The sequence below is a fragment of the Saccopteryx leptura genome, chromosome 1 (genome assembly GCF_036850995.1).
Source record: "Saccopteryx leptura isolate mSacLep1 chromosome 1, mSacLep1_pri_phased_curated, whole genome shotgun sequence".
NCBI lineage: Eukaryota > Metazoa > Chordata > Mammalia > Chiroptera > Emballonuridae > Saccopteryx > Saccopteryx leptura.
The window spans coordinates 225,726,447-225,747,473 of NC_089503.1; the positions used below are offsets into that span (position 1 = coordinate 225,726,447).

At 37.1% G+C, this 21,027-nt stretch overlaps 1 protein-coding gene across 3 annotated transcripts in view; it reads left to right on the plus strand.

Annotated features, from left to right (window-relative positions):
• Positions 1-21,027, plus strand: part of FSTL5 (follistatin like 5) — a 703,822-nt gene that overhangs the window by 37,872 nt on the left and 644,923 nt on the right. For 2 of the 3 annotated variants that reach the window (XM_066387204.1, XM_066387223.1), the window contains exons 2-3: positions 3,907-4,039; positions 13,823-13,964. In XM_066387204.1, coding sequence (XP_066243301.1) covers positions 13,839-13,964 — 126 coding nt within the window. In that variant the 5' untranslated portion in view covers positions 3,907-4,039; positions 13,823-13,838. The remainder of the gene's footprint in view (positions 1-3,906; positions 4,040-13,822; positions 13,965-21,027) is intronic. The other variant, XM_066387213.1, reaches the window with a different exon arrangement.

The following is a 21,027-nucleotide window of genomic DNA, read 5'->3' on the forward strand; positions in this document are numbered from 1 at the left end:
CTCTTCTGTCACTTTCTGAAAACTAACAAATTTTGCTATGTTTCTTTCTCATGACTTGTATTTTGATCACTGGCCATTGTTATCCACAGAACTAGATGAAACAATTCCTTTTAATTCCTGTTGGGAATTTCTTGGAAAGTTTCAACGATCTTGTCTGTTATTGATTCAAATCAATAAGAATTTGCTTGTCTTTTAATTAACATAGCTGAATTTTATGTGTCTGCTTTTACTCTCTACTTGATATTAATATCTATCTATTTATCTATCTATTTATTTATTTATTTATTTATTTATTTATGAGATAGAGAGAAAGGCAGAGGGACAGATAGGGGTCAAACAGGCAGGAAGGGAGAGAGATGAGAAGCATGAATTCTTCATTGTGGCTCCTTAGTTTATCATTGAATGCTTTCTCATATGGGCCTTGAAAGGGTGTGCTTCAGCCAAACTAGTGTCCCCTTGCTCAAACCAGCAACTTCAGAATTCACTCCAGTGACCTTTGGGTTCAAGCCAGTGACCATGAGGTCATGTCTATGATTCCGCACTTAAGCTGGTCACCCCACACTCAAGCTAGCAACCTTGGGGTTATGAATCTGGTAACCTCGGGGTTTGAACTTGGGTCCTCATTGTCCCCATTCAATGCTCTATCCACTGGGCTAACTCCTGGTCAGGTTCTAGTTTGATTCCGAAAAACGTTATGAAAATCCTCATATGGAACTCGGTGACATTAACATAGCTTTTCTGCACAAGAGGGTGGCCTACATCTTCTTGGGGAGTCATGAAGTCATTCAGGAAAATATCCTGTATCCCAGTGACTTTTACTGGTAACTGTGGACTTCATCCTTGGAACTTCCGCATGCTTTTCTAAATGTGAACTAGCATACCACTGAGGCTCTTGACCCGAACAAAGGGGCAGTTTTCCTTATGGGATTTCAGCCTTAAATACAGATTAAGTTGTTCCCTGTGTCTCATTTTATTACTTAACTGTGACAGAATTCTTTTCCTTATACAATAAACATAGTCTTGATTTTACTAGTCTTGATTTTAGGAATATAGGCTGCTAGAAACCTTGGTATACAATAGATTGAATTTAAAATCTGCCTGACATTGACAAAGCTTCAATAATTTTTTTTTATAGCAAATAAAATTGTTAACGTAGTACCTTTGGGATTTTAGGCAGAGTCAATCCTAAGAGCTGCATTCTTCTTTAATTTACATTTTAAGTGCTCATCAAGGTAGATGGCAATGAATTCAGAGGACAGAACCTATAATAATTTTCTTTTCTCTTGACTAAGGCAATATCTTCAAGGTCATACATTATTATTATTAAATTTAAAGCATCTCTATCATATTATGTCAAACAAAGTTATTGCAGTTTAGATACAAAGTAGGGTAACAGGTCTCTCATGCCAACCATATATTAAGAGTTAATCTTTAGCTAAAATTTTACAGTGTGCAATAAATTACACTCATCATGTTCAGGAGGAAATAATTTTTAAAAAACCACAAAACTAAGATCTATGTGACTGATAACTTTTAGTGTGCATAATTACTTCCATTTGTAACTTACTTTGAAAAGAATTAAGTAGTTTTTATAACTTTCAATTTATATTACCATGACTAGAGATGTTGTTCCTTAAAGATTCCTTGACTTATAATATTGAAAATAAAAGCTATAAAGAAAAAAATCTTTATTTTACGGATTAAATTTTTTTATGAATTTAACCTATTAAACCAATGATGTATCAGCTTTAAGAGAGTGAAAAATAAGTGGAAAAGGAGACTGCAAATGGCTAGAAAGGTGAAATTAAATCATGACAATATTGTGTGATTGAAGCTGAAGGGAGAGAGGTTAAGTAAATGCTTCACTTCTGCCCAAGCAGTTTTTATAGATTAGTTGGTAGAAACTGGAATGTATAGGTTGAGAACTGTAATGTGTTAAAAAGATCAGTATATGAACACAAACACTATTAAAATCTGTATCTTTGGACTTTAAACCTGTTGTTCTTTCTGCTATAGCTTGCTTCTGCTCAACATTAAAAATACCATCAGTACAGTTTTTTAGAAATATATATATTTTCAGTTTATCAACCACAAGAAGAAAAAGAGTCTGTTTGATGTCACATTTCTGTGAAAATAAGCCCAAGCTCAGAAAGTTAACGTGAGATAAATTGCATCCAAAAATAAAAGAAAACTATTGCAGTCACATCTTTTTTTGACCTTGTCACACATAAGCCAAGTGAGCATACAGTAGAGAAAAGCTAAGTGTAGCACGCTGAGATATATCATGTTATCTTGGCCATATTACAACATGGTTTTAATCAGTCATTTTGCATTCTGCCACAGACCACAGCTTTCAGCAAGGTGAAAGATTGATGATTCATTATGAATATGTACCAACATATATAATCCATAGTACTAAATTCAAATTTATTTTTAAATAACTTAGATTATTTGCTGTGAAAAAGAAACTGACAGCAGATGATTTAATAAACTGTATATGAAGAATTGAACAAAGTTTATTTTTAAATATTTTTTGTTGCAGGTCATCAAAGAAGTAGATCTAGGTATTTAATTTAATTTCAGGCTACACATAATATACCTTTTGACTATTGAATCATGCATGTACTGTGAAGTCTGGGGATGTCTTTAAGGAGATTGAATATGAGTTCCTGTATGTTGTGTTACCTTTTTTTTAAGGTTGAGGCACCAATGTAGACAATTTGAAACCCAGCCTATTGCAGGTTATACAATTTATAAAATTTCCTTGGTTAAATCAGCTAGACTCAAAAGTTCCTTCTGTTTTATAGTTGTTAAAGCTTCCTTAAAATATTCTATACTATATATAACTATCTGTATATAACTGTAACTATAAACATCTATGATTATGTATCTCTCAAGTTTCATATACATAAACAGATATTTACAAAAAATTAAATAAATATATAAAGTTTCTGTATAATTGCAATTATAAAAGCACAACTGTAACATCTATATATACCTTTAACCATAAATAAATATCTGTTTCCCCCGTGAAAAGCATTGTGATGAAAAAAATGCACAAAATTTTTTCCAAAAAATTGTATTTAAGCAATATGATTCTATAAATATGGAAACACTAATGTTCTTTCAGTGGATTTTTCGAAACTCTAGTGAGTAGTAAATACAAAGTTGTCAGGGCTCACAGAGATGGAGCATATGAACAATCCCTTAGACACGAAAGTACTTGTATGTTTGTTTTTTCCACAGTGAATGGATTCTGGTCAGGCATTTTGCAATATCAAAAAAAAAATAAAAAGCAGCCCTGGCCTGTTGGCTCAGTGGTAGAGTGTCAGCCTGGCGTGCTGGAGTCCCGGGTTCGATTCCTGGCCAGGGCACACAGGAGAAGCGCCCATCTGCTTCTCCACCCCTCCCCCTCTCCTTCCTCTCTGTCTCTCTCTTCCCCTCCCGCAGCCAAGGCTCCATTGGAGCAAAGTTGGCCCGGGCGCTGGGGTGGCTCTGTGGCCTCTGCCTCAGGCTCTAGAATGGCTCTGGTTGTAACAGAGCAACGCCCCAGATGGGCAGAACATCGTCCTCTGGTGGGCATGCCAGGTGGATCCTGGTCGGGCGCATGCGGGAGTCTGTCCAACTGCCTCCCTGTTTCCAACTTCAGAAAAATACAAAAAAAAAAAGCTATATGTGGAATCAGAACAGCTGTATTTGAGGCCTGCTCCTATTTGCATTACCAACACACTTTTTTTTCTCTCTCACTGATTTCTTTTTCTCCCCTATAAAAAGAAGGGACTAGGCTAGGTCTCTGGTATATTTTTTAGTTCTGTTGTTTGTGTTCTATATGTACTTTTAAATATTTTATTTAAAGTTAAATTTAAAATAATTTTATTTATTCATTTTTTAATTTATTCACTTTAGAGAGAAGAGAGAGAGAGTAAGGGGAGGAGCAGGAAGCATCAACTCCCATATGTGTCTTGACCAAGCAAGCCTAAGGTTTTGAACCGGCGGCCTCAGCATTCTAGGTCACACTTTATCCACTGCACCACCACAGGTCAGGCTAAATTTAAAATAATTTTAAAATGTAATTTTACAGTTATGAGGATAGAAAACAAAGTTTATTTTTGTACTCACCAAATATTGTGATATTTTGTATATGTACAACTATGAACTTACTTTGGCCCAACCCTGTATACTAATATAACTTTAACATCAATAGTTGTGCAAAGCAAAGATGGTTTTGTAATACAAATATTTGCTACCTTCTCATAATGTGGAGTTTTCATTTGTTAAAAGCAGTGTACATACATATTTTTAAAAATTCAATAGTCCTGGCTGGTTGGCTCAGTGGTAGAGCCTTGGCCAGCGTGTGGAAGTCCTGGGTTTGATTCCCAGTCAGGGCACACAGGAGAAGAGCCCATCTGCTTCTCTCCCCTTCTCCCTCCCTCCCCTCTTCCTCTCTTGCAGCCATGGCTTGGAAGGAGCAAAGTTGGTCCCAGGCACTGAGGATGGCTCCATGGTCTCACCTCAGGTGCTAACATAGCTCAGTTGCTGAACAACAGAGCAGTGGCCCAGCTGGGCAGAGCAGCGCCCTGTAAGGGGCTTGACAGGTGAATCCCTGTTGGGCGCAGGCAGGAGTCTGTCTCTGCCTTCTCGCTTCTCACTTAATAATAAAAAAAATTAAATTAAATTCAGCATAAATACTTTCTCCCAAAGCAAGTTTAAATTTTCCATTTTTCACTGCAGTCCCTCTGAAATGTCAGTGAATATATTTTATCTACATTTAGCGTCGTCTTTCAGCTTCAGATTAAACTGGCTATTGAAAGGTATAATTGATTAGAATCTGGACAGTTTTGTTTATTCAAATTAATAACTCAGATGTCATTGAAATTAAAGTTCTTCCTTCTTTGAAAGAGTAAAATTAATTTAATGATCATAATTCTCATTATTTAACACTTTTAATTCTTCTCTTATCTCAGATGTTGAGAAAAGAAGTGTACTACATATGTTATAATTTTTCAACATAGAGTATTACATTTAAAAGTTGTGGACACTCACAATATGAACCAATAAGCATATAATAAAGAACTAAAGAAAGTTTCATGTTTGCTATTGGTTCCATGTAGATCTGGGAAACCCTTCCTCATGCAGTCTGCACATAGAAGTCCCATAGTTATTGCTCTCTTGTTATCATTGCATTTGTTTGCCCTGCATCTTCACTTAGCTTGATCTCAAGTGAATATAAGTGAAAGATTTCTTTTCCAGTAGTATCCAGGCTGCAAAATTAGCTGTTTTTCTCCATGACTACTTCTTATAGGCTGTCTCATTATTTCTGCATCATTATGTATGTCTTTTCTTGTTAATTTTTCAATTACACTTAACTTTCAATATTACTTTGTATTAGTTTCAGATGTACAGTAGAGAGGTTAGAGAATCATATAATTTATAAAGTGCTCCCTCTGATATTTATTTATTTATTTATTTATTTATTTATTTATTTATTTATTTGGTGAGAGTAGAGGAGACAGAGATACAGACTCCTGGATGTGCCCCTACTGGGATCCACCCGGCAACCCTGTCTGGGGTTGATGCTGGAGTACTGAGCTATTTTTAGTGCTTGAGGCTGATGCACTCAGTCGAACCGAGCTATCGTCCATGCCTGAGGCCACGCTTAAACCAATCAAGCCTCTGATTATGGGAGGGAAGATGGAGAGAAGAGAAAGATAAGGGGAGAGAGAACCAGATGGTTGCTTTTTATGTGTGTCCTGACCAGAAATCGAACTCAAGGACAATCATATGCTGGGCCGACACTCTATACACTGAACAATTGCCCTCCACCAATATTTCAAGTACCCACATGGTACCATACATAGTTATTACCATGTTATTGATATTGTCTGTGTTATAAATTATGTGTGTCTTAAAAGTAGAACTATATGACAGAACCATGGGCTAAATTTGATTGGAGTCAGCCTTGGGTTCAGATACCAGTTGTGACAATAACTAGCTTTCTAAACTTGAACACTTTACCTTGATATGTTCATCTTTCTTCAAATATTGATTTAGCATAAGCAATAGTACCTATAAGAAAATATTTTTGGATAATTAAATACCACAAGCTATCATCCCAGTATGTCTAGTATGTTATATATGACCTTTTTTCTTTTGCTGTTATCCTTTATGGTTATATAACATAAGGCAATGACTCTTAGATTTCATGTTTTGTTTTGTACTCTTATTAGAATGAGCATTTAAGGTGAGTAAATTGATAAAGATAATCCACTATTCATAATAAAACTGAGTTCTTTGGGAAATAGTTTTTGTAAAAGGGATGTCATGATAGAACTTATCCACAGAGTTAAAAAATGGGTGTAAAGTTGAGTAGATAAAAGATGAAAACAGTTTCTATAACTGACTTGCCTGATAGATATAAAAGAAGTCTCTCTGGTTCTTCCAATTTCAGTTCAGCCAAGAAATGACAAGGCTGTCTGTTCTTGATATGGTAGACTTTGACAAAGGGACTTTCCATTGAAAGCCCAATTTTGATCCAAATGTAACAGAAAAGCTTTTTGTGATAAGTGCAACTTAATTTCTAGCTTGATTTCACAGTAAGTTTTAATGGTTTTTTTCAATTACATGAAGAATATTAACAATCCTTTAATGTATACCTACCATTTCAAATTAATTACTTATCACCATTAATTTATTCATCCATTTAATTATCCAAAAATATTTATTGAGCTCATGCTGTATGCTAGGTACTGCTCTAATTCACACAAGTGATTAACAAAGTACTGAATTTATGGAGTTAATATTCAGGTGGGATGCAGAGAGTAAGTAAACAAAGCAGTAAAAACATAGTAGGTCAGATGATAATAAGAGCTGTAGCTTCCAGTCATTCCTTTCCAATAAAAATTTCCATCATTGCTTTTTCCAAATTTATCATTTTACTATTTTTAGTTTCTCTACTTCTTATGAGCATTTAATCTTCTATAAATATTTTAACTAAACTTACCTGAGCACTTACAATTTGAACCTCTTCTCCCCTGTAACCTCTTTCCTCCTCATAGATAGATTAGATGACATGTCAATGTTAAGAACCCAAAACTAAAGAGGCATCTTTAGTCCACGCCTCTTTGCTGAACTTGTTTCCTGTGTTCTAATACCTATATAATATTTCCAGTTGGGCAACCAAAAGGCATCTCAAAAAACAAATTGTACTATTTTCTCTCAAACCTGTTTTCTTCCATATCTTCTGCAGAATAATGAGTTGACTCCAAATCAATAAGCTGGTACAGGTGCTAGACTATAGAGGGTCATAAATTCTCCTTACAGTTGGGGCCCAACTAAAGCAATTGGTTTTGCTTAGTCCATATTGTATGACACAGGCAGACTAGAAGTTAGTTTCTCTGTCGCATAGAATTTATAGTATATCAAAAAAAAGAGGGCACTAATGATCATTCAGGTCACCTCCGCATTACAGAACAGAGCAGAAAGAGGTCTGTGTAAGGTAAGAAATATACTATATTGTGACAGAACCAGGTTAGTGTGCTTCTTTCTATATATTATATAAGGGTGGTAGCCTTTCTTTAATCAATAACCACAGTGCAAAGTAAAAAAGTCGCATAAGGGAGATATGTAAAAATTGAAGCAGGGAACAACAAAGTCTGTGTGAGATTGACTGAGGTTTCACAAAAGAAGTGAATGGAGTTCTCTTAAAAAAACTATAGTAGTTTTCCAGTGTAGAGTAAAAGCCAGTGAGGGTACTCCAGATGAAATCCTCAGGACACTTGACTTCTCTGCAACATTTGATAATGTTGATGATGTAGGGAATTTGTTTCATCTTGACATACTTTCCAGTCATAGGCATGAAACCACAACATCCTTCCCGATCTCAAATGCTACATTTTTCCTAAGGCAATACTTTAACTCTCTTAATTTCCCCCACCCCACCGCCCCCACACACATGATTAGAATTGGGATGCTAGAGGCCCTGGTCGGTTTGCTCAGTGGTAGAGCGTCGGCCTGGCATGCGGGAGTCCTGGGTTTGATTCCCGGCTGGGGCACACAGGAGAAGCGCCCATCTGCTTCTCCACCCCTCCCCCTCTCCTTCCTCTCTGTCTCTCTCTTCCCCTCCCGCAGCCAAGGCTCCATTGGAGCAAAGTTTGCCCGGACGCTGGGGATGGCTCCATGGCCTCTGCCTCAGGCGCTAGAATGGCTCTGGTCGCAACAGAGCGACGCCCCGGAGGGGCAGAGCATCACCCCCTGGTGGGCGCATATGGGAGTCTGTCTGACTGCCTCCCCGTTTCTGACTTTGGAAAAATACAAAAAAAAAAAAAAAAAAGGCCCTGGCCGTTTGGCTCAGTGGTAGAGCATCGGCCTGGTGTGCAGAAGTCCCGGGTTCGATTCCCGGTCAGGGCACACAAGAGAAGCGCCCATCTGCTTCTCCACCCCTCCCCCTCTCCTTCCTCTCTGTCTCTCTCTTCCCCTCCCGGGGCCGAGGCTCCATTGGAGCAAAGATGGCCCGGGTGCTGGGGATGGCTCCTTGGCCTCTGCCCCAGGCGCTAGAGTGGCTCTGGTCGCAACAGAGTGACGCCCCGGAGGGGCAGAGCATCGCCCCCTGGTGGGCAGAGCGTTGCCCCCTGGTGGGCATGCCGGGTGGATCCCGGTCGGGCGCATGTGGGAGTCTGTCTGACTGTCTCTCCCCGTTTCCAGCTTCAGAAAAATACAAAAAAAAAAGTGAGATGCTAGAGAATGTGTAAACAAACCAACATCTATCAAATTTTAATTTACTAAATAACATAACTACTCTAAATCCTACCTCAATATGTAGTAGCATACCATTTGGTTTAAAAAATATATTATTTTTGAAAAAAAGAACTCTCTATCCCCTTTATCATTTTTAAGTCTAATTTTGTCAAATTTAATGTTAGGCAAATTTAAATACCTATGCATTTTGTCTTCTCAAAGTTAATAATGAGGGTGTTTTTTTCGTGCCTCCATATAAATGTTGAGGTTACAAGGAAAAGTCATAAGATCGTTATTTCACCATCTGTTGTAGCTGGTTTGTTTTAGTCATATGTTTTTTGTGGGTTCTTACTGAGCTGTCAACAATCTGCCAGTTAATTATAAAAACTTCTCAGGTTGTCAGAGGTTACTATACTGAAAAGTGAGCTACCAGCCTGTGTATCAAGGGATTGATTACTGCTGATTTACAAACAATTTCCAGAACACCTTCTGTGGATACGTAAACTTTTATAGGTGAAATCATGACATCTTTGGATCCTGTAGCTGAAGAGAACCAAGAAGATGATAATTAGTTTCCGAGCTTCCATGAAAAAAGAGCATGAATGTTTAGGTTGTTAATTGATAGCTATATAATTGGATTCAATTATTTTTCTTAGAAATATTTTAATGGAGACACTTTTGCAAAGTAGCTATTTATATAAAATAAACACAGAAACTGTCCTTTGTCTTGTTTAACAGTGCACCACTGCACTCAAATGCCTATTTGTAATAGAAATCAGAGTTCTTCTATATAAAAAAAAAGAAAAGTGGTCTGACTTTTAATATTAGTTCTGTTTTAGTTTATCTGTGATACCAAGTAAATTATTTCAATTGTCTCATAGCTTTTGCTGAAATAAAAAAAAATTATATTACATTTTATTTTTGTACAGTTCTTTTACTAAGAAATATTATACTTGGAAATCAAAATACTATCCATGAAGAAATTAATCATTGTTAACAAGATAAGAGAAGTCAATTAAAGTAGTACAAGTAGGTTGCGTATACTGCATCCAAGATTTACACACTTAGTTATTTTTATCAACTTTTTGTGAAATTTCTTAAAGCAGATATTCTAGCTGAGTGCCAGAGAAATATTTCAGTAGACAGTTGATCTAAATGTCAATGTATAGAAGTTCACTCACCCAAGGCTCATAAGTTTTTTAGTCACTTACTAAAATAAATTATTAATTTGCTGTATATTTTACATTAGATGAAACATTTTCAGCCATGTATGTATATATTTGAATATATACATACATATATATACACACATACACGTGTGTGTGTGTGTGTGTGTAGAAAAAGAGAAAGGGAGAGGGAGATAAAGAGGGAAAGAAAGAAAGAGAAACCTTTCCATGAGAAATAAGAGAATTCTAGGAAATTTACGACCTTACCTTTATCCATAGTCATCAGGGAGCAGAGCTGTTTGCATGCCTCTTCCCTCTGTTTCCTTGTTGACGACAGAAGGAGCATAGTATTCAGATACCTGAGAAAATATTCCTTCCCCTGAGCTGTTCCCATTTGCTTTATTTTTGGGCTCTATCTTGAATTCAAACTTTTCCTTTCATTTGTCATATAAACACATATTTACCTCTGAGAGAAGGATTAGACTGTATATCAAAGTGACAGCAAAGTGATGAATTACAATGAAAATATTTAGTTTTCTCAGGTTGGTTTTCAGATGTCTTGTAATACTAGTAAAAATAAGGATTCCATTCAACATTGTCAGAATACAAGAAAACATGATCCCTCTTTACCCTGAATGCAAGATGGCATTCGTTTATGCATTCATTTATTGAATATCTAGTAAGTGCAAGGTGATTTGCTAGACCCACATGATATAATGCTGAAAGAAAAAACACATTCCATAACCCTGCATTCATGAAGTTTGAATGAGAAAATAGATATATATTTAATCTAGTGAAGAAGGCCAACATTCAAGCAATCATATTAATATTGTATAATTATAAACAGATATTCTGAAATAGAGGAAAACTGACCTATGATTGTGAGTGACTAAAATCTCTAACCCAGGCTTAGTGTTGTGGGACTTGTTTGTTATGTGATGGCCTTTGGATGATAAACAGGATAGAGAAAAGGTTGCATTTCAAGTGGAGGAAATAGCATACAAAAACTGATAGTAGGAATGGACAAAATAATTTAAAGAACTGAATGAAAGTTAGTGTGGCTGAAGAACACAGATTTAGAGGATGAGAAAGGCGTGCAGGGCCTGGGCTCTGTGGGAACTTGTAGGCTATATCAGTAATTTTGTTTTTATCTTATAGTTAAATGAGTATATGTTAAAATTACTGACAAGAGCAATGACCTCATGATTGTTGGATCTGTCATGATCACTAAAGCTTTTGTGTGGAAAATGGATGGAAGGTTCATATGCATAAATGTAGAAGGATAGCAAGAATGGGATTGGGGAAATTTAGGAAGAGATAGTGCTGATAGGTTGAGCTAGGGTTGTGACTGCAGACTTGGAGAGAAACGAATGTTTGAGATATATATATATATATATTTTAAATTTATTTATTAAATTTAATGCAGTGACATTGATAAATCAGGGTACATATGTTGAGAGAAAACATCTCTAGATTATTTTGACATTTGATTGTGCTGTATACCCCTCCCCCAAAGTTAAATTGTCTTCTGTCACCTTCTATCTGGTTTTCTTTGTGCCCCTCCCCTCCCCCAACCCCTCTCTCCTTCTTCACCCCCTCCCCCCTCCCCCCACCCCCACCCCTGTTGCCATCACATTCTTGTTCATGTTCATGTCTCTGAGTCTCATTTTTATGTCCCTTCTATGTATGGATTCATATAGTTCTTAGTTTTTTTCTGATTTACTTATTTCACTCCGTATAATGTTATCAAGGTCCATCCATGTATTGTAAATGATCCGATGTCATCATTTCTTATGGCTGAGTAGTATTCCATAGTATATATGTACCAAAGCTTTTTAATCCACTCATCCCCTGACGGACACTTGGGCTGTTTCCAGATCTTCGCTATTGTGAACAATGCTGCCACAAACATGGGGGTGCATTTCTCCTTTTGGAGCCGTTCTATGGTGTCCTTGGGGTATATTCCTAAAAGTGGGATAGCTGGGTCAAAAGGCAGTTCGATTTTCAGTTTTTTGAGGAATCTCTATACTGTTTTCCACAGTAGCTGCACCAGTCTGCATTCCCACCAGCAGTGCAGGAGGGTTTCCTTTTCTCCACATCCTCACCAGCACTTATTCTGTGTTGTTCGGAGCAATATATTTGCTGATTTATCTCCACGGGGAAGTGAAATAAAAGACAGGATAAACAAATGGGACTATATCAAACTAAAAAGCTTTTGCACAGCTAAAGACAACAAGAACAGAATAAAAAGACAAACTACATAATGGGAAAACATATTTGACAATACGTCTGATAAGGGGTTAATAACCAAAATTTATAAAGAAATTGTAAATCTCAACACCAGGAAGACAAACAATGCAATCCAAAAATGGGCAAAAGAGATGAACAGACACTTCTCCAAAGAGTACATACAGATGGCCAATAGGCATATGAAAAAATGCTCAACATCACTAATCATTAGAGAAATGCAAATTAAAACCACAATGAGATATCACCTCACACCAGCCAGAATGAGAGATATATTTTGAAGGTAGAAATAACAGAACTTACTGATGGGTTTAGTATAAGAGGTGAGGGAACCAAACATGTCAAGTATGTCTGTCATTGGTTTCTGCTTGAATAAATGGATGAAGAAAAATCTGGGAAAGCATGACTTTACGTGGGGGGTATGTATACTATGAGGAGATGTATTTGAAACATAAAGGTGGGCTGTTAAGTAGGCTAGCTTTACCAATTTGGAGATTAGGTGGAAAGCAATACATGTATTTAAAACTACAGGCTATGTCAAAAAACCTATGCTGAATGGCTAGCCATGAAATTCAATAAAATATAATATTTAATAGCAAAGTAAAGGAGTAGGATTAACAGAAAATACTGAGAGATTTTCATTAATTCCATAGAAACTGAAGACAAGGTGTCATAAACACCATGCAAAGTGATTGTTTCTTGAAAAAGGAACTGTTACACATAGAAAATGACTGAAGTAGACTATGGACAGACAATGGACAGAATGAAATATACAACTCTTTACTAACAGGGTTAATCAATTGGTTAAGTTACTCAAGAAGTCAAATGTACAAATTGGCTCAGGAGGAGAAAGAGCTCCTCTATTGTCACGATAGGTACAAATATGTGTTGGGTAAAACTGGTGAAGTGAAATATAACTGAACTTGAGGAATAGGTTTGTTTGCAAAAGGGCTTAGCATTTATATAATAATAAATTTATGCCATTTTAGAATTTTCTGCTATATCCAAGAATATAGAATGTTGAAAAGAGTTATAGGATTTTTTGTTTAAAGCACCTATAAAGTAATTTTTTTAGAAAATCCTGTTTTATTTTTTAGTTAATTAATTTTTTACTTAAAGACATGCCCTTTTAGATACTATTGAGAAAATGTATTCATAACTTAATATAACCCATCTGCACAATTTCTTTTGTACCTTAGTTTATTACCAACCGTAGTACACTCTCTTGTTAACATCTCACCAATTTTTCACTAGTGAAATATAACTATAGTTTTGTTAAGCATTATTCACCAAACATACTCAGAGACAAATTCCAGATTTATACATATATTGATAATTGTATTTTGTGTGGATGGCTAAAGAGCTATCCATGGTTTAATATTTCTTTTTCTTTCTAAAATTTTCTTTAAATCTACTTTTATTAATTTTCTTCTCAATACATTTTTATTGGCCCCTATATTCTACTTACTAAGTATTGTGTAGGGCTGTATGAGTGAAAAAAGCAAACAGTATTTCTTACGATGAGGGAAATGATCATCTATATTTGGAGATGCTTACCTATTCTGGAATCAGTTCACAATGGCTGTGAAGATTTCTTTGTGTTATTTAATACTTCTTAATACATTTCTTCAATATATAATGTATTTTCTGATTATTTAAAATGTTAATTCTCACAGGTGAAAAGCAATAAGGATGTTCAAGTGCTGGTCAGCTGTTTTGTTTCTTGGATTCATATTTTTGGAGTCAGAAGGAAGGCCAAGCAAAGAAGCAGGATATGGCCTTAAATTCTATCAACCTCTAATAAGATTGCGACACAAGGTACAGTCACCATTCTGAATTTTCTCATAGTGCCTAGCAATTAGGAACTGAACTATTAGTTGTTCAGTTTATTATTCATTCACAAGCACCTGTTTCAGAATATAATTTTCATATTATGAAAATGCAAATAATATAAATAATAATTTTGAGGAGTAAATGCTTTTTGACAAACTATAGAGCTGGCTCACTTAAAACTATTAATGCTAACAAGCAATAATTATAATGAACTTATAAAAATAAGTAAATATGTTAAGACCTAATCAACCAGATAGTTTCTATTATTTTCACATTAATTAGTTTGAAACTTTTTAAACTAATGCAAATATGTTATGTTCTTAAATTCCCCATAAAGATAAATAAGAAAAAACAGATGTCTAAAACTATGTGGAAATATATAGGTTGGTATAGGATTAGTTTTTGTAGAAATGATTAAACATTTTAATTTTATCAAATAATCATAATTGTGGGCTATCTGATGTTCAGTACTCTTTTATGTTAAATAAATTGACATTTAGGCATATTATAAATTATATATATTACACACAGTAAATTATTTATTTATTTATTTATTTTCATTTTTCTGAAGCTGGAAACCGGGAGGCAGTCAGACAGACTCCCGCATGCGCCCAACCAGGATCCACCTGACACGCCCACCAGGGGGCGATGCGCTGGCCCTCTGGGGCGTCACTCTGATGCATCCAGAGCCATTCTAGCGCCTGAGGCAGAGGCCACAGAGCCATCCTCAGTGCCCCGGCCATTTTTGCTCCAATGGAGCCTCGGCTGCGGGAGGGGAAGAGAGAGACAGAGAGGAAGGAGAGGGGGAGGGGTGGAGAAGAAGATGAGCGCTTCTCCTGTGTGCCCTGGCCGGGAATCGAACCCGGGACTCCTGCACACCAGGCCAATGCTCTACCGCTGAGCCAACCGGCCAGGGCATACACACAGTAAATTAAACTAGTGCTTTTATTTTAATAACAGATCATGATATTGAACATAACAAACTCAAGTAAATATTAAATCAAATAAAAGTTTATAAAACATTTTAGTTTTCATAGAAAGTAGAAAAAAAGATGAAATACATGCTAATTATGATAGAAAATATATTTTTTAAGATTTCTTATAAACAAATTATGTGTCTTGAGGTCAAAACTATGCCTTCTACTCCTTTTATTCTTATGTTGTGAACACAGTAGATACTATTCAATTGAATCTCTGCAAGTCATTAGTTTAAATAATTAGAAATAATACATGATTGCTGGTATTAAAAGCCAGAGAAGCAGAGAAGTTCACTTAACTTGAGATAACTTGGGAGAGAAGTGAAATTAAGCAAGGAGGCATTCTGTGAGTATGTGTGGCTGTGAACATGTGGAAGTGTGTATATGAGAAGAATAAAGAAGCACCTTCCATTATGCCAGCCCCTGCAAGAACTACCAGATACTTTACACTCACACCTACACCAACCTGACCACTGGGAACTACCTTTCCTTACCCAATACCTTGACATTTAATCTCCATTATAGCCTTTAATTTTTACTTGTATCAGTCATTATTTCGATTTCAGAAATATCTGGCCATTCTTTTTTCCACTGATTATCATTCTACTTAGGCTTATATGCCTCTTGATTGGTGGGGCTTACCCAAACCATAATTGAAAATAGAACAGCCGCCTGACCAGGCAGTGGTGTAGTGGATATAGCATCGGACTGGGATGCGGAGGACCCAGGTTAGAGACTTTGAGGTCGCCAGCTTGAGCGCCGGCTCATCTGGTTTGAACAAAAGCTCAGCAGCTTGGACCTGAGGTCGCTGGCTCAAGCAAAGGTTTACTCGGTCTGCTGAAGGCCCATGGTCAAGGCACATATGAGAAAGCAATCAATGAACAACAAAGGTGTCGCAACGAAAAACTGATGATTGATGCTTCTCATCTCTCTCTGTTCCTGTCTGTCCCTATCTATCCCTCTCTCTGACTCTCTCTCTGTCTCTGTAAATAAATAAATAAATAATAAATAAATAAATATCTTAAAAAAAAAATAGAACAGCCATAAACATTACCGGTCTCTCCTTTTTAATTTATTTTCATCTGTAGAACTCATCACTGTTCCTCAAAATACATTTCACTTATTAGTTTATTGGCTGTTTCCTTCAATTAAGATGCAAGCTAGTATTCATCTTGCTGTACCCCAGCACCTAGAACAGTGTTTGGCTGATGGGAAACATTTAATAAATATATTTGAAATGAATGACTTTATCTGTTGACAAGAATAAGGCTTAAGTGAAAATGACTTATGGGCCCAGACCAGATAGGTCAGATGGTTAGAGCATTGTCCCAATATGGCAAGGTTGTAGTTTCAATCCTAGGTCAGGGCATAACAATCAACCAATGAACACACAATACAGTGTACAGAGTTGTGTTTTAGAATTGGACACCTGAAACCTGTATAATTATGTTAACCAGTGTCACCCCAGTAAAATAAAGGAAAAAGAATCAACCAATGAACACATAAATAAATGGGACAACAAATCAATCTTTCCCTTCCTCTCTTTAAAAAATAAAAAGTCAATAAATAAATATAATTAAAAAAAACATGACATATATTTTCTGCTATAGCTAATTACACATAATTGTATTATATAATTAATTACAAATTCTCTTATAATTATATATCATTAAAATTAATAAATTAATTAGGCATAATTTTCTATTATTTTATCAGAATAAATCAACATAGCAAAGCTTAGAATAATTTTATATAAATTTTTTATTTTATTTTTTTTTTTTTTTGTATTTTTCTGAAGCCGGAAACGGGGAGAGACAGTCAGACAGACTTCCGCATGTGCCCGACTGGGATCCACCCAGCACGCCCACCAGGGGTGACGCCCTGCCCACCAGGGAGCGATGCTCTGCCCCTCCGGGGCGTTGCTCTGCCGCGACCAGAGCCACTCTAGTGCCTAGGGCAGAGGCCAAGGAGCCATCCCCAGCGCCTGGGCCATCTTTTGCTCCAATGGAGCCCCAGCTGCGGGAGGGGAAGAGAGAGACAGAGAGGAAGGAGGGGTGGGGGTGGAGAAGCAAATGGGCACTTCTCCTGTGTGCCCTGACCAGGAATCAAACCCGGGTCCCCCGCACGCCAGGCCGACGCTCTACCGCTGAGCCAACTGGCCAGGGCCTATAAATTATTTTAATAGCATTAAATGAATTATTTTTTCCTATTTATTTTTTAATCTACATAGTTTTATTTAAATTGCAAAAAGTATAAATGTCTACAAAACTGGTGGAATTCACAGGAGATTTTTTTATTAGGATTAGGTTTCACTAATTTTAAGTATTATTTACTGACTAGAAAACTAAAACATAAATAATAAATACAATTTTAAAAAATGTATTTAGAGGCCTGACCTGTGGTGGCACAGTGGATTATGTGTCGACCTGGAACGCTGAGGTTGCCGTTTTGAAACCCTGGGTTTGCCTGGTCAAGGCATATATGGGAGTTGATGCTTCCTGCTCCTCCCCTCTTCTCTCTCTCTCTTTCTCTCTTCTCTCTAAAATGAATAAATACATAAAAATGTATTTAGGTATAGTTGGTATATCATTTCATATTGGTTATATTAAGGAAAAGTATACCATAAGTATAGAAAATCTTCCTAATTATATTTATTTTCCAGAAATAATTTATTCAGCTCTAAGTGGTGCCAAGATAGGGTCTTGTCTGAATTTATTGTGTTGACAAGGTTTTAAGTGTACCACTCAGCACAAAACCACATCAATTGATCTCCAGTTCTGATTAGCAACTTCCCACATCAATTGATCTCCAGTTCTGATTAGCCACTTCCCATATTTTCCCTAGAGAACTCTTAGTACTTTGAATCTTAACAACAAATATATCTATAGAACACATTTTTACCAAATATTTGTGTACCACTGTGTAATGAATCCCCTCTTGGGAGCGAAAGGTAAAATGTGAGACTTACTTCTGAGATCACATAGGCATATTGTAGATCTAAATATAAATATATATGTACATATTTATAACACTTGCAAATAGGTATTACACATATAAATAATTGAAAATATATTTGTGTCTCAAGATAAATACCAGTAACATATAAATCCATCATTATAATTGTAGAAATCTTAATTATTGTCCACAGTATGTGTCTGAAAGAGCTAATTATATACATATTTCATATAATGTGTTTATCCAACAAGCATTTATGGAATACCAAATGTAGAAATTCATTAGCACTCTAGAACTGAAAAATACAGTTACCAAATTTAAATCCTCAAAGTGGCTATCTTTTTTTTTTTTTTGTATTCCTTCTGAAGCTGGAAACGGGGAGAGACAGACAGACTCCCGCATGCGCCCGACCGGGATCCACCCGGCACGCCCACCAGGGGCGAAGCTCTGCCCACCAGGGGGCGATGCTCTGCCCCTCCGGGGCGTCGCTCTGCCGTGACCAGAGCTACTCCAGCGCCTGGGGCAGAGGCCAAGGAGCCATCCCCAGCGCCCGGGCCATCTTTGCTCCAATGGAGCCTTGGCTGCGGGAGGGGACGAGAGAGACAGAGAGGAAGGGGGGGGGGTGGAGAAGCAAATGGGCGCTTCTCCTATGTGCCCTGGCCGGGAATCGAACCCGGGTCCCGCACGCCAGGCTGACTCTCTACCGCTGAGCCAACCGGCCAGGGCAGTGGCTATCTTATTTATTATTAAAAATAAACAGTGTATACTTATATTGTGCTAAGTGCTTCATATACATTAATTGTTGTAAATTAATCTTATAATAGTCCTGGGTGAGAGGCAGAAACCATGGGCCAAACTGAAAACAGGATGCTACTGTTCCAAAAGGAAAGTTTATTTCAAAAGAGCCTGAATGCAAGCAGGCTGAGAATAGCAAAGGGTGTCAGCCTAGAACTATGGGTGGGAGTGTGTGTTAGATACAGCGGTTATTGTAAGCATTTGCTGGCATGGAGTTACCTGCACCTGGACATGCCCAGATTAGCAAATCCTGGTTTGTGGCCTTGGTTACAGACTGTCTCCCTTTCTCAACCCTCAGGTCCTTCATGATGACCTTGACCCAAAGACATTTCTCAGAACTTTCCCAGGGTGGGGAGAGTTGCTAAATGGGAGGCGGAGGTTGGACGAGGGAGATGCTGAATGAAGAAGTTATCCTAGTGGGAAGTTGGGTGAGGGGAATTTGTGTTTTAAATGGGCTCTGGATTTAAAGGAGCCCAGAACCTAAACCTAACACTGGAATGCAGGGAATATTATTTATGTTTATCCAAATGATATTATTAAAAACCCAGTGTGGTGAAGTAACTTTTCCAAGCACAAGAGAGGGAAGAGACAGAATTGAGATCAGTCAGAGTCAGATAAAAGCAAAGGTAAGCCAGAGATGGGGAAAAGCAACCAGAAAATAAATCACACTGATATCTTCCTGCCTCACTCTAAGCACAATCGCAGTATTCCTATATTCATTTCTCAACCAGACTGACAGAAATGTCTTCTCCTGAAGGTTGCCGTAGCTCTCTGGTTTAAGGCCAACTTCTCAATGAAGACTCACCAGAAATGAATAGTTACCACCCTACCTGCTCATCTCTAGCTAGGAATCTGAGTGTTGAGCATAGGGTTGTAACTATTCATTGCCCTGTGCATGGATAAAAAACTTCCGAAGTCTCTGGAAGTTTGAGCCTTTGGGAGAATTGTGGACTCAAAGCAGCCTTTATATCAGGCATATACACTAAATGCCTGATGATAAAACATCAGGCATTTAGTGTATATGAGGTGCTCGGTTAGATTCATTCTGTACCTTGGGTATTTTAATTTCGAGTATTTCCATGGGGTAAGTGACTTTTTTTTTAATTTTATTTTTTACAGAGACAAAGAGAGAGTCAGAGAGATAGACAGGGACAGACAGGAACGGAGAGATGAGAAGCATCAATCATTAGTTTTTCATTGCGCATTGCAACACCTTAGTTGTTCATTGATTGCTTTCTCATATGTGCCTTGACCGCGGGCCTTCAGCAGACTGAGTAAACCCTTGCTGGAGCCAGTGAACTTGGGCTCAAACTGGTGAGCTTTTGCTCAAACCAGATGAGCCCACGCTCAAGCTGGTGATCTTGGGGTCTCAAACCTGGGTCCTTCTGCATCCCAGTCCAACGCTCTATCCACTGCCTGGTCAGGTGGGATAAGTGACTTAATTGCTGTTTTATAGATAAAGAAACTGGGATTTACAAATGTGTATGTAGCATTTGCTTAATATCCCATACTGAACAAGTTAGGAAGCAAGATTTAGGATTTAATATACATAATATAAAATTTAACAAAAGTTTTAACAGTGAGCATCTTTGGTAGTAATTTGACCTGCATACCATATAGTTTCTATTCTCCCCTCATTCTGATCACATGGCAATAAGACAAATTTTATTTCTTGGTCCCTTTGTAGTTGAATGAGACTATATGTCAAGTTTTGGCCAAACAGTAGTGAGAAATGCCATGCAATGCATCTGGACTGAATGTTTGATTACCATCGTAAAATCTCCCTGAACTCTCTTTGACCTCTAACATCTGATCAAGATAGTGATGGCTTAATATTAAACTCCAAGTGTCTAAATAAGTAGGATAATAAACATGCAGGCAATTAATGATTCTCTCAAAATGTGAAAGGAGAGATAAAAAACAACTTGTTTTAAACTACTGAAAATCTTAAGTTGTTTGTTATCTCAGCATAATTATAGTGTACCCTTGCCAATAAAGACAAACTAGAATTCAAATTTATATCACCTAACCACAAAAACCTGTGCTCCTTTTTCTGTACCATCTTGACTTTCAGCTGCTCATTCAAGATTGTATTATTCTTTATTTTTTTCTCCATTTTTCCTTTCTTCTGTTTCTTGCTGGGTCATAATTTCCCATCCCAATTTAACATCCTGCTATATTGATAACCCTGCAATATGAATGTACTAATATGTCTGCTTTTACAATATACCTTCATTGATTGACTGTAAATCCTGTTGGCTCAATACCATATCTTACATCCCTTTTCTTTCAGCACTGGTCACACTGCTGCATTGTTAGCT